Source organism: Microcebus murinus, chromosome 6 (assembly GCF_040939455.1).
Source record: "Microcebus murinus isolate Inina chromosome 6, M.murinus_Inina_mat1.0, whole genome shotgun sequence".
Taxonomy (NCBI): Eukaryota; Metazoa; Chordata; class Mammalia; order Primates; family Cheirogaleidae; genus Microcebus; species Microcebus murinus.
In genome coordinates, this window is record NC_134109.1 from 28,437,689 (window position 1) to 28,451,701 (window position 14,013).

The window sequence follows — 14,013 nt, forward strand, 5'->3', positions numbered from 1 at the left end:
GGAGAGGAGGGCTGGTGACTTCAGGGTTTTGGCTCCAATAGGCTGGCTCGCCCCTGGCCTGGCATCCTATCGCCTCTACCTGGGGACGGCAGGCCTCACCTGTAGGAGGAGCTGTGCGAGGGGGACGCTGGCCATCCGGCATCCCCGTCCTGTCCCGGGGCCCTGGGCCCAAGCTCCTGGCCCCACAGCTGTTCTCCAAAGGCGGGGGCACGGGGGGCTGCCCCTGGCCCAGGCTCTTGGTCTCGCCACCAGGGGCTGCCAGAAGGCACGGGCTTTCTCTGGACTGTGGGCCCCGTCCCGTGCCGGCTGAGCTCCTGCTGGCCGCCAGGACTGCTGCCACCACCATCCGCACCCGTGCTCTGGCCAGAGGCCCCAGGCCGGGGACGGCAGCTGCTCATGCACTCCTGCTCCGAGGCGAAGTTGTTGGCGTTGCCGTGGCAGCCGCCGTACCAGAAGCGGTTACACCGGCCCACGGAGGCAATGAAGTACCAGCGGGCGGCCCAGTCCGCGCAGGGGCCGTGGGCGCTGGGCAGCAGGCAGCGCACAGGGTAGGCTGCGGGCGGGGCGGGATACACATCACCGAGGTGCTCGTAACAAAGCTGCACCCAATTCCACCTCGGCCTCAGCAGCCGGGCCCTCCCCTGTTCACAGAGCATGTGTGCCCACTGCCCGGCCCCTCACCTGGGCCTGGGGCACAGGACCTTCCACCAGAGTCTGGCCACTGCCCAGAGCTACCCAGGCTGGGTCCACAGCAGCCTCCACCCACCAAACCACAGTGCTCGGGCCAGGGCTGCCAGGCCCCTCAGCCCCTGCCCCTCCCTGCCACGGTCCCCCCCAGAGTGCACTTGGGGAGCCCAGAGCCCAGCCCTGCCTACAAAGATGCCTCTGCACCCACCTCCCCACTCCCCGCCAGCATGTCCTGCTTCATCTCTCTGCACTCAGACGGGACCACAGCTGCGGCCCGGCTGCCCAGCCTCCTGCAGAGCCCTGATCACCAGCCCTAGCCTGGCTTGTGAGGTCCCCGTGACGGTCCCGTGACAGTCCCTGCTGGCCCACACACATCCTAGGGTTGGGGCCCCGCCCCTGTCCATCCTGGCACTGACCACTCTGCATGGGCTCCGCCTTAGGAGGGGAGAGGACGGGCCTTCCTCCTCCTTAGCCTCCTACCCTGCAACTGTCCCCAGCTCCCACAGCAGCCAGACGCCTGCTGGGTGTGGGAACCACCAGCACCATGCACTCACCAGAGCTGGGCAGGCCCACGCAGCCTTCCCCCAGGGGCCCTGCCGCAGAGGCCCCGTGGTCATAGCAACAGCCGAACCGGGAGCCCCGGCACTCACTGGGCTCACTGGGCTCCTGCTCGCTCTGCTGGGCCTGGGGCCGGTGTGTGCTGGGGACCTAGGGGGAGTCCCAGGATTAGGAAGTCAGCTCCAGGTCTGGCTCCTGGTGGGGACTTTGGGCTGCCTGGGGAAGCATGGCAGGAAGAGGGAAGGGGCAGAACTGCAAGGCCAAGGTGCACGCCCCCATGGGGGGGGGGGGCAGAGCCAGGAGAACCCCCAGCTCCAGCCCAGGCCCATCATGGAAGCCCTGAGCTCTCGAAAGGATGACCCAGGCCGGCAGGGACCTGCTTTCTCCGAGGCTAAAGCTGCAGAGATCTGGGGTCACAGTGACACTGAGCAGGCCAGGGCTGGAATCCTGCCCCCCCCCTCACGGAAGTCACACACTCACTGTGGAAGCCACTGCCCTCGACCCTGGCCTGCTCCCCGCGTTGTCACTGCCTCCACCGTAAGACCTTGAGCAGCCAGCATGGTGGGGCCCCTCAGCGACAGACACCCCGTCCGGGCAGCACCCGTACCTAGGCAGACACCACATGGCCTCCCTTACTGCCCGGCCCCGGCCCCCACCCCTCCAGGGACCCCCGTGCCTGAGCCTCCAGCACCCCAGGACCCAAGCTCTGGGACTCCTTGCACTGGGCGCTGATCAGGGGTGAGACCCAGGTGGGCGAGGACATGTGCCTGCACACAGGGACATCACTCTGTGTGCCCCAGTCTCTGTCCACGTCCACCAACATGCAGCAGCCACCAGGGAGACCAACGGTGGCACGATGAGCAGAGGCTGTGCCCCAAAGTCGACAGGTCCTCACTCACACGTCCCACCACACGCCAACAGGGAACTCATCTGAGTCTGCCCAGATATCAGCTCCCCAGGGAGATTTTACAAAATAGCAGCAGATGGGAGACAGGAGAAAAGGGAGTTCAAAGAGCCCATTTATTTCACATCCACCTGGTGCTGGGAGCCAGGTGAAGGATTGTATCAAAGCACCTTCTACGTGCCAGGCACTCTGATCTCATCCTCACAATAACACCATCCAGCAGTTGTCATTGTTCCTCATTTTCAGAAGAAGAAAATCAGAGAGGTTAAGTAACTTGCCCCAAGTCACCAAGCACATAGCTGGTAAGTGGCTGAACTGGGAATCCTCCCCCCAGGCTGCCGGCCACAGGCCTGGGCCCTTAGCACCCCAGTCTCTGAGGGCACATGCCAGAGAGGCGTCCAGGGCAGGCCATGGAAGGAGAGCCACAGGGAGGGCACGTGGTGGGGGTGGGATGGCTCAGGCCCCCTCTGCAAGGCTGGACTGGGTGGGGCTGTTGGGAAGATTGCTAGGGACTGGTCAGCCTCTGTCCAGCGTTTATGCTGGCTCCCCCGAGCCTGGGTTAGATCGGAGAGCTAGAATCGACATGCTGACTTCTGTGGAGAAGGCAGGGGCTTGTCTCCACTCGGCACATCACGGAGCTCAGCGAGAGGAGCCTAGTCCTGAGAGCTCACCGACAGGGCAGCCCAGAGACGCCCAGCAATCCTTGTCCTGAGCTCCGTGACCTGCCCTACGCCTTCCCCAGCCCATCACCCGCCCGCCTGCCCTTGCTACCCTGGGGAGGAGGAAGAGCAGCCTCCAGCACCCACCTGCTCTGCTGACACGAGGCAGGGCAGCCTTGCCACTGCGGCCCGAGAGACGCCGTGTGGCCGTCGGGGCAGCAGCCGTGGGGGCTGCGTCTGCAGTCATGGGGCCCCGAGCCGGACTGGGGGCGCTGTCGGAGCAGGGACTGCTGCAGAGCTGGGGCCGGGCCCGGGGCCGACAGGGGGGAACCCCGGTCTCCCCTGGGGTCTCCCCGGGCTGAGGGGTGCTCCTGGGCTGCCCACCACTGGCCTCTGGAGTCTAGAAAGAGGAAGCAAAATACATACGATGCATCCAGCCTGCTCCATCCACGTCCACGTCGTACCACGTCCATCTCCCCAGACCACTCTCCCCTCGGCCATCATTGCACCCGCCCTTGACCTCCACCTCCAGGGACCATCCCAAGATGCTGGGGCCCTGGGTAGGGGCTGCGACCGAGCTTCTCACCTGAGGCAGGGGGCTCCCGAGGGCTCACAGGTGTCCAGGGATCACCAAGCGGGGTGTGCACGTCCTGGGTACTGGGGACCTCTGCAGGGAGCCAGGCAGCCGTGGGGACGCGGAGGGAAGGAGAGAGCATGGGCCCGAGTGGTGGCCAGCCCTGCCCAGGTGCTCCCACCCCACTGCTCAGGCAGGACCCCCAGACCCGGAACAGCACCAGGGAAAAGGAGCAGGACCTGTGATTTCGTGAACACCTGGCCACATTTCAGAAGAGTCTTATAGTCACATAGAAAATGCTAAGGTTACACGTACAGCAAGAAGAAGTGCCACGTATAGAGTTAACATCTATGTTATGATCCCAGCCACACAAAACAAAATATGGTATATACATTTCTTATTGTATTGATAAAAAGAAATCCATTAAAAAATGGGCAAAGAACATAAATATTTCTCCAAAGATATACAAATGGCCAAAAAGCACATGAAAAGATTTTCAACATCATTAATCATTAGGAAAATAAAACCTATTAGTGAAATACATCAAAACCATAATGAGATACCACTTCACACCCACTAGGATGTCTATAATAATCAAAAAGACAGAATAAGGCTGGGTGCAGTGGCTCACACCTGTAATTCCAGCACTTTGGGAGATCAAGGTGGGAGAATTGCTTGAGCCCAGGAGTTTGAGACCAGCCTGGGCAACACTGTAAGACCCTATCTGTACAAAAAATAAAAATAAATTAGCCATGCGTAGTGGCACGCGCCTGTAGTCCCAGCTATTCAGGAGGCTGAGGCAAGAGGATCCCTTGAGCTCAGGAGTTGGAGGCTGCAGTAAGCTATGATTATACCACTGCACTCCAGCCTGGGTGACAGAGCAAGACCCTGTTTCATCGCCAATTAAAAAAAAAAAAAATGTAGAAAACCGAATAGAAAAAATCAGAACAACAGAATTTTTAAAAAAATGATACATAAGGGGAAACTTGCAGGACACACCCTAAAATGCTCATAAAGTTTCTGAGTTCTTCAGGGGAAGAGGGTATCCTTTCCTTCTATTTGTTAATGTCTTTCAAATTTTCCACAACAAGCATATTACTATGACTATACTTGATTCATACAAGTTATAAAGAATACAATAAATGACTATTTCATTCCTACACGGACTACATCTTGCCAGTCCTGGGGAATATGAAAAATAGTAATTAAGGGCTGAAGACTCCAAAAGATATGTAGTGACATCTTCATTTTATTTCTTCACAGGAGCCCAAACCTGGGACAGGCGTGATTCGGACTCTTCCCAGATCTGTCAACTCCCACCGACAAGCCCACATTCCCCTGGCCCTGCACTCAGTCCCCAGCCTGGCCATTTCCGCCTACTGTCCCTTGTCACCTCAAGCATAAAGCACCTCTGCCAAGCCTGTCCCGCCATCTGGCTCCACCACCTTGTGTGACTCCTCTCTTCCATTTCTTCAGGTTTCTCTTCTAATTTCTCCAAATTTTCCACAACGAGCATACATCACTCTTATAAATTACAAGAACAGCAGCCACTGCCACCGCCACCCACATGCACCATCCAAGTACCACTGTCACCCATGTACCATTAAGGGGCTTGAGGACAAGCCTGCCCTGGTCGGTTTATGAAAAATATTTTCTAAAAATTGATAAACAGAACAAGAAAAACAGAGAAAAGACCTAAATAAAATTAGAAACAAAGACTAATGTCTAGGATATGCAAAGAACTCAAACAGCAGCAAAAATACAAATCATCCCACTAAAAAATAAGCAAAGGGTTCATGCCCATAATCCTAGCATGTTGGGAAGCCAAGGTGAGAGAATTGCCCGAGACCAGGAGTTTGCAACCAGACTGGGCAACAAAGCAAAGACCTTGTTCTCAACAAAAAAAAAAAAAAAAAAAATTTTTAAATTAGCCAGGCATGATGGCACATGCCTGTATTCCCAGCTACTCGGGAGGCTGAGGCAGGAGGATTGCTTGAGCCCAGCAGTCTGAGGCTGCTGTGAGCTAGGCTGACACCACGGCACTCTAGCCCGGACAACACAGCGAGATGCTTGTCTCAAAAAAAAAAAAAAAAAAAAGTGGTCAAAGGACATGAGTAATCATTTCTCAAAAGACAACATACAAATGGCTAACAGATATGTGAAAAAATGCTCAACCTCACTGATCATTAGGGAAATGCAAATCAAAACCACAATGCCACAATGAGATACCATCTTACCCCAGTTAGAATGGCTGTTATCAAAAAGACAAACAGTAACAAATGCCGGGTGAGGATACAGAAGAAAAGGGAACTTTCATACACGGTTCCTGGGAATGTAAATTAGTAGAGTCATTATAGAAAACAGTATGGAGGTTTCTCAAAAAAAAAAAAAACAAAAAAAAAAACTACTATACAAACACCAATCCTACTATTGGATATTCATCCAAAGGAAAGGAAATCAGTCTTATCAAAGGGAGACCCGGATGTTTACTGCAGCACCACGCACGACAGCCAAGACATGGAACCAGCGCGAGTGTCGGTCAGTGGATAAACGCATAAGGAGAATGTGGTGTCTGCACACAACGGAATACTGTTCAGCCACTAAACAGAATGAAATCCTGTCATGTGCAGCAGCAGATGGAACTGGAGGCCATATGGCAATACGCCAGGCCCAGAGGACACAGACTGCGTGTTCTCACTCATCACCCGCACGTGGGAGGTAGAAAAGTGGACCCCGGGGGTGGGGAGTGGAATAGCGGTTACCAGGGCCTGGCAGGGGCCGGGGGAAGATGGAGAGAGGTTGGATAATGGGTACAAACATGTAGTTAGACAGGAATGAGTTCTCGTGTTCAATAGCATAGTAGGGCAGCTATAGTTAACAATATATTGTATATTTCAAAATAGCTCAAGGAGTTGAAATAATCCCAACACAGAGAAATGATGAATGTCTGAAGTGATGGATATCCTAAATTTTACAAATTAATACATTCTATGCATGTATCAAATATCACATATACCCCCATAAACATGTACAATGATCACATATCAATTAAAAAGGAGAAAATAGATATGTTAGAAAAGAAAAAGAATAGTGATAAAAGTTTTTGCTTTTACAACTCAGCCTGGCCTGAAACTCTCTTTTCTTTTCCCTCCTTTCTATCTGAATCCTACCTGTCCCTGGGGCAGGCTCAGGACCTGAAGGCACCCAGGGCCCAGGGGAGCAGAGCGGCTCTGCCCAGAGCTGGACCCCGGAGTCCAGGGTCCGCCCTGCTGCCGAGTGTGAGGCCAGGCCGGGGCAGCGCCAGAGCCACTGGGAGGGCACAGGGCCAGGCTTCCCCGCACAGCCTCGCCACCACCACTGTCCACCTTGTGTTTTCCCTGCACACTCCATGTGCTCAGAAAGTCACTTTATTCCACACACGTAGAAAGTCACTTTTTTTTTTTTTTTTTTTTTTGACAAGGTCTTGCTCTCTTGCCCTGGCTAGACTTAGTGGCATGATCATAGCTCACTGCAGCCTCAAACTCCTGGGCTCAAGCGATCCCTTTGCCTCAGCCTCCCATGTAGCTGGGACTACAGGCGTGTGCCACCGCACCTAGCTAAAAGTCACTCTTTTTTTTTTTTATTAATAACTGATTGTACAGATGGGCAAACTGGGGATCAGACAGGAGGCACCCGCCCAGGCCACACGGTCGGCAGTGGAGTGAGCGCATTTGAACGAACTCAGTCTGCTGCTGACTCCAAGCCCCCCGGTTCTTTGCCACCCTGCCACGTGCCTCGATTGGAATCCTGCCCTCCCTCACCTCGGGGTCCCTACAGCTCACAGAGTCCCTCTCACTAGCACATCAAGGCCAGACACACCTCTCTGCAGCCTCAGAAGGCCAGCCCTCCGCCGCCCCCAGTCCAGGCACATCCCGCGCCCTTCCTCAACGTCCCCTGCTCACACCAAGCAAGGCAGCCTCCCTGCCCATTCTCCTGCAGGTCCTCGTGCCTGGGAGGCCTCCTTTCCCAGTAGGATGGGGATGAGGGGCGGAGGAGACCGTGGCAGAAGCAGTGTGTGAGCACAAGCCTTCCTGGACCTCCTTTCTCCCTCTGCACGCAGTCACTCAGTCACTCAACAAACATTTCCCCAGTACCTGCCCATGCAAGGTAAATTCTGCAGGGAGTATAAGGAGGAATAAGGATGTCAGGGACCCAGCCCTCAAACGCCTAGCTAGTAGGTCTAACTAGCCATATACAATCCAAGTGACACAGAAAAGACATGCCGTGAGGGGTGGGGCCAAGAGGAAGATGCTACTTCTGAGTGGAAGAAACGGGCCTGGCTCTCGAGGTTGCACACAACCTCTCTGGCTGGCAAGGGTGTCGTGGGTGGAGACGAGGGGAGCGTTGGTCCCGGCGGCTGACCAGGTGCAGGCTGCTGGGTTGTCAGTGAGTGGGGGAGAGGTGGCCCCAGGCTCCTCTCCCTGCCCCTCCTGTTCTTACCCTGGGGCAGGTGGCAGGGCTGCGTGTTGCAGGGCTCCACCTCTGCGGGCTTCGAGGGCTGCAGGCTCCCACAGCGGCCGGGCGGCCCGACGGCACAGACGACCTGTCTCCTCCGAGTGCCCGAGCTGCAGCTCTTGGAGCACTGAGGCCCATAAGTGGGAGAGAGAGACCCTGAGGCTGGGGTTGGGGTGCCCACGGGGAGACAGGGAGGGGAAGGCACCCACGTGGAGAGAAGGAAGGGAAGGCATCTAGTGAAGAGCGTCAGATCCAAAGACAGCTGCACGTGGGACCCAAGGACCCAGCGCTGGGCGGCAGGCACGGGGCACTCACCAGACCCCAGGCGCCAACGAGCCAGGCCTGGCCAGCGAGGAGGGGACAGTCCTCATGCACGCAGGGCTCAGTGAGCGGGGGCTGCTCCTCCAAGGGGCACGCCGTGGCATGGAGCAGGGACCCCCCATCACCTCGGCAAGTGACACTCCGCCTTCGGACCCCAGCACCGCAGCTGACAGAACACTGCAAGGACCAGGCTGTCAGCAAGAGCTCGCCTCCACCCAGAGGAGCCCTGCATGGAGGTGGGCAGCACCCTACTGCCCAAGACCTCCTCCCAGGCCCAGAGAGGCTGAGTCACTCCCCTGGGGTCACATAGGCTGAACCATGGCTGCTGACAACAGACAGGGGTGTTCTCCATGTCCCCTCGTTCATAGCTTGAACGTACACAGTTGCACCAGCTAGCACTCCCAGACACTGCCGGCCCCCCGCTGGCCCCAGACGACACAGCCAGCTTCTTCCCGCCCTGCCCTGGGATCCCAGAGGGGGAGAAAGCACCCAAAGACCAGGATGCAGGTACCTGCTTCTGGCCTCAGCCTTGGCCACAGATTCCAAGACGACCTGGTCGGTCACTGGGCCCCCCAGGATCTCAGTTTCCACAGCAGAGGACAAAGCCCGAGCCCGTCCAAGCCAGCGGCCTCACCTCTCCCCAGGGCTCTGGGCTCCAGGCCGAGCAGCGCTGCAGGTTGCAAGCCCGCGTGGCAGGGGGCTTCCCGGGCAGGCCAGCACACTCGGCCTCTTCGGCAGCCTCCTGGATGCTGTCCCCGTCAGACGAGATGCAGTAGACGGAGCGGGACTGGGAGCCGCCCCCGCAGGAGGCCGAGCAGGGAGTCCACGGCCCTGTCCTCCAGCTGGCAGGAGTGGGGATTGGGTGAGGCCGGCCCAGGAGGAGCGGAAGCCCAGCCCGAGGGGGCATCAATCAGCCCCACACAGGAGGGGCCCGAGGCCCCCGCCTGGCCTGTTCCCTGAACATCGGGCCTGCACAAAGTCCCCGGCCCTCCCTGCGTCCTCTCCACAGTGCCAGCTGCTCCCCCGCTGTGCTGTCCTCGCCCAGTACCCCCTCTTCTCACCACGTCCCGTCTCCCCAGGCAGACCCCATTCCCTCCGGGTCTGGCCTTAGCAGAGTGTCTCCTGAGGGGCTGTGCTCACCTGTGCCTGGAGCAGCCCTGCCCGGTGCAAGGCCCGGAGGAAAGGGCGGTCCCAGCCACACCATGCAAAGCCAAGCCCGCCACCATCCCCTGAGGCCAGCTGCCACCGAGGCCCAGTGGGGGCAGAACAGCAGCAGCCCTGCGGGGAGCCCCTAGCCCGTGGATTACCTGGTCCCACACACACGCTGGGCCCCAGCAAGGCGCCACGCTCCGGGCCGGTGCAGGTAAGAGGTCCTTTGTGCACGAACAAAGGCGTTGCCAATGCCAACAGGCCCTTTGGCCTGACCCTGGCCCACCCCTCGGCACCTGACCAGCCAAGCCTCTTGCTGGTGGGACTAGCTGGGACAGATGGGGACCTCTGGTACCTTCCCTGACCCTCCTGCCACCAGCTTGGTCATTCTGAGTACTTCATCCACACACAGAGAGAATGGCCCCCTAGACCTCATGCTCAGGCCCTTCACTGCCTCCCGCAGTGACAGCTGCCACCCCGACCCCTGGCCACAGGTGTGGGGAGCCCAGGGCCACCCGCCCTCTTTGTTCTTCCCTTCCCACCCAAGCTCCCGGGCCTCCCGGGGTGCAGGGGCTGATGAGGCCTCACCGCTTGGTCAGCGGGCACGGGTGCAGGTTGCAGGAACGGCGGTCAGCCGGCCGGGGCTCGCGCTGGCACACGTGGTCGGGGTAGGCCTCGTTGTCGACGGCGCAGAACACCAGGCGGGACTGGTGACCTGAGCGGAGGCAACGTTCACCAAACGCCAAGTGCGTTCTCTGGGCCAGGTGCCATCCTGGACGCATCCCACAGGTCATCTCAATTAAGTCTCAAATGACCCCCTGAGGCAGGTGCCATCATCATCCCCAATTTGCAGATGAGGAAACTGAGGCTCAAACACTTTTAGCTGTGAGTGATAGAGCCATGCTGACACCTGGTCCCGGCTGCAGGCCTGGCCTGCACCCCCAGTGGGGTACTGTCTCCTGGGAGATGCCACTGCCTCTGGGAAGCCTCCCAGTTCTCCTAGCTCAGGCCCTGGTGGAGCTCCCAGATCCCAGGGTCTTCCCCCAGAGGATCCTACAACATACAGATTTCTCACCTACTTGTCAGTCTGCCCCAAAGACTGCTTGAATAAGGGCCGTGGCCTGCCCCGCTTTGACCGTGGCACCTGGCCCACTCCCCCACCTGAGCCGTCTGCACCCTCACCTCCGCCACACGGGGCGCTGCAGTCGCTCCAGGAGCCATGGCTCCAGCGGGGGCCGGGACCGGGGGTGCGCAGGGGCAGGTAGTACTCGTAGTGCACGCCGGGGTTGAGCTCCTGGCTGAGGAGCTGCCACGGAGGGTCCTCTTGGAGGTCTGCTGCCAGGGCACCCCCACCCCTGCCCAGCCTCAGCCTGTGCGCAGGGCCTGGTGGCTCCGGGGCCCATGGGCCCCCCACTGGTTCTCTCCCCCCACGGCCCAGCTCACCTCGATGACCAGGGGCTCCGAGGTGGGGCCCCGGGCACGCAGCCGCTCAGGGGCCAGGTCCCCCTCAGAGCCCCGCTCGTACTGCAGGATGGTGCTGGCCGCTGGCAGGGCCCCAGCTGCCTCGATGGTCCAGTGTCCGTTGAGGTAGTATTCCCCTTGAACATTCTTTACCGCTGTGCACGGGTGAGACGGCCCTAGTCAGCTGGGGAGGGTGGGAGCACGCCACCCCCACAGCCCCAAACCCACCAGGACCCGCCCGCCGCTCTCACCCAGGAAATTCCTGCTGGCAGCGACCTCCTCTATGCGGATGCTGGTGGCCCCCATGGGGACAACGAGGATCTGGTTGTAGCCTGGCGGGGCAGAGAGGGGGCGTCGGGGTGCTGAGCAATCCCTGTGGGCGTGAGTGTGGGCAGCACAGCTTGGGGCCAGGGAGGACAAGCAGGAGACCGGCAGGGCCCGGGCTTGGGGACCAGTGTTCCTAGCAGAGGGAACAGCTTTATGAAGGCCAGAGGGACGGGAAGGCTCAGACATGCGGAGCAGACAGAGGGACATCAGGTGGCGGCAGGATGAGGTTAGACCAGACTAGCGGGCAAGGGTCCTAACTAAAGAGCATGGCCTCCACCCTGAGACCACAGGGGGCTTTTAGACAGGACCTGAGCCAGACACACCCTCTGGGTGGCATGAGGCCACTTGGCCCGGAGCCTCAGCCAGAAGGGGAGACAGGCAAGGAAGGGGCAGGCAATAGACCCTGTTGTGTGCTGTCCTCATGGGGGCCCCCACCTCTGCTGAGGTCATTGGCATCAAAGGTGCCTGTGACAGGGAAGCAGGTCATGCCGTCACCCCCACACTGCAGACACTTGTCCTCCTGCTTGGACGAGTCTAGCTGGTAGTCACAGCCGACAACCTGCCGGGAGTCATAGGTGACGTCACGGACATACCAGGATCCAGGCCCCAGGCAGCCTGTCCTAACTCCAGCGCCTGCGCAGCCCCGGCAGGACAGGGTGATCAGGCGTCACACAGTCAGTCGCAAGCTCGGAGTGGCCGCGTAAGCCTTGGATCTGGCCTGTGGCTGACGATATATTTGTTTGCCTGTTCTGCTCCTGTCTCCCCATCTCTCTGGTAACTACACCCTGTTTTCCTTTGGGGCCACCTCTCTCCCATAGAACGTGGATGGAGCTCCCCGAATGTGGGTTCAGGCAAGCTCAGGGTGAGCCCCAAGCCAAGCCAGAGGCAACTCCGGGTTGCTGGAACTCCCGGGAACGAGGCCCTGGGAGTTGTCAGGCTGGCACAGCAGAAGCCCAGAGCCGCCCTCACGACTCACAGCAAAAGCCTACCTGACCCTGACTCGGAGACAGAGGAGAGACTTTCCAGATCATCGTTCAGTACCTATGGCCATCCCTCAACGTTTGTTTTTTCTGGATTCAGTTTTAGCTGGGTTTCTGTAACATGCCACCCACAGGCTTGTCTGGGTGGGGATAGTGTTCTCAAAGGACAAAGGCAAGGGCGTCACAGAGCACCTGTGATGGCTGCAAGGCACTCTAGGATCTAGGCTTAGTGTCCTGGTAACTTGAGAAGACACTGAGCTTACGACAGCCACCTGGCCCTGCTGGTGCTGGGCAGGGAGACACCCACACTAAGTCCCCAGCCAGCAGGAGGGGGACAGTGCTGGACACAACTTACCCGACACCTGCCGTCCACGCAGACGTCCCGCCTGCCAGGCTCACAGGGGGTCCCGTCGACCACAGCCTCCCTGTGCTTGTAGTAGAAGTTCTCCCCCTTGGGAATGCAGTTCAGCTCACACTTGTTTGGGGCTGGTGTGGACAAGAGGGGAAGGCTTTGATCTCAAGGGTCCACGAGGCCCCTGCCCAGGGCCCAAAGCCTGTCCTGGCGCCAGGGAAGCAGCCCGAGGGGCACAGATCCCCACTCCCATACCGGGGAGAAAGGACGTTCCCCTGAACCTGCTGCTGCTCCTCTAGGGTCAAGTAAAAGAAAATCCCAGAAAGAGAAAAAGTGACACACTCAACAGAGGTCTACCTCAGCCTTACTTATAATGTCTCAGGTTTTTGTTTTGTTTTGTTTTTGAGACAGAGTCTCACTCTGTTGCCCAGGCTAGAGTGCTGTGGCGTCAGCCTAGCTCACAGCAACCTCAATCTCCCGGGCTCAAGCAATCCTCCTGTCTCAGCCTCCCAAGTAGCTGGGACTACAGGCATATGCCACCGTGCCTGGCTAATTTTTTCTATATATTTGTAGTTGGCCATTTAATTTCTTCATATTTTTAGTAGAGATGGGGTTTCGCTCTTGCTCAGGCTGGTTTCGAACTCCTGAACTGGAGCGATCCTCCCACCTCGGCCTCCCAGAGTGCTAGGATTAAAGGTGTAAGCCACCACGCCCAGTCAGTGGCTCAGTGTTAACAACGGGCTGCTCTTTAAATTATGAACAGAATACTATGCATGTGGACCATGCAGTTAAAAATGATGACTGTGAAGATGTGGGAAGATGCTTATAATCCAGAATGCAAAATGGTGATATGTAATAATTACAAATACGTACGTATATAAGAGAAAGTAATGTGAAAAGGGTTGGAATGAAATGCTGTGATCCTGTGAAAGAGGCAGGGTGAGTGTAATTTTTTATTTTAATTTTTATCTATATATGTGCTCCTTGTTTAAACAGCCAGAAAGTGCAAACAGCATCATAATCATCTCCATAACAAGGAAGGCATCTTCTACCACTGTTTTTAGACCTTTTTAGACCTACCGCTCTTTTTAGACCTCTGTGTTCCAATTTTTCTGGAATGTGAATAATACTTTAATTTTTTTGTTTTGTTTTGTTTTGTTTGAGACAGGATCTTATTCTTGTCACCCTGGGTAGAATGCAGTGGCATCTTCATAGTTCACTGCAACCTCCAATTCCTGGTCTCAAGCGATCCTCCTGCCTCAGCCTCCTGAGTAGCTGGGACTACAGGCATGCGCCACCATGCCCGGCTAATTTTTTCTATTTTTGGTATAGAAGGGGTCTCACTCTTACTCAGGCTGGTCTCGAACTCCTGAGCTCAAGCGATCCTCCCAGAGTGCGAGGATTATACAGGCACGAGCCACCTCACCCTGCCGTTCAGCGATTTCTAACACAGGCAGATCTCGGGGTCCAGAGGAGGACTGAATGCCAAAGGCCCCCACCGAGGCCCAGACCCTCCGGGGACGAAGGCACACAGGACGGTAGCGCTC

At 57.6% G+C, this 14,013-nt stretch overlaps 1 protein-coding gene across 1 annotated transcript in view; it reads right to left on the minus strand.

The window, feature by feature from the left end:
• The window catches only part of PAPLN (papilin, proteoglycan like sulfated glycoprotein), a 34,292-nt gene that overhangs the window by 11,357 nt on the left and 8,922 nt on the right, over positions 1-14,013 (minus strand). The window contains exons 6-19 of the mRNA XM_020285672.2: positions 12,470-12,600; positions 11,570-11,693; positions 11,059-11,139; positions 10,790-10,962; positions 10,529-10,652; positions 9,935-10,061; positions 8,832-9,039; positions 8,192-8,374; positions 7,862-8,003; positions 3,395-3,475; positions 2,956-3,208; positions 1,726-1,852; positions 1,242-1,395; positions 100-553 (exon numbers count right to left, since the gene is read on the minus strand). Coding sequence (XP_020141261.2) covers positions 100-553; positions 1,242-1,395; positions 1,726-1,852; positions 2,956-3,208; positions 3,395-3,475; positions 7,862-8,003; positions 8,192-8,374; positions 8,832-9,039; positions 9,935-10,061; positions 10,529-10,652; positions 10,790-10,962; positions 11,059-11,139; positions 11,570-11,693; positions 12,470-12,600 — 2,362 coding nt within the window. The remainder of the gene's footprint in view (positions 1-99; positions 554-1,241; positions 1,396-1,725; positions 1,853-2,955; positions 3,209-3,394; positions 3,476-7,861; positions 8,004-8,191; positions 8,375-8,831; positions 9,040-9,934; positions 10,062-10,528; positions 10,653-10,789; positions 10,963-11,058; positions 11,140-11,569; positions 11,694-12,469; positions 12,601-14,013) is intronic.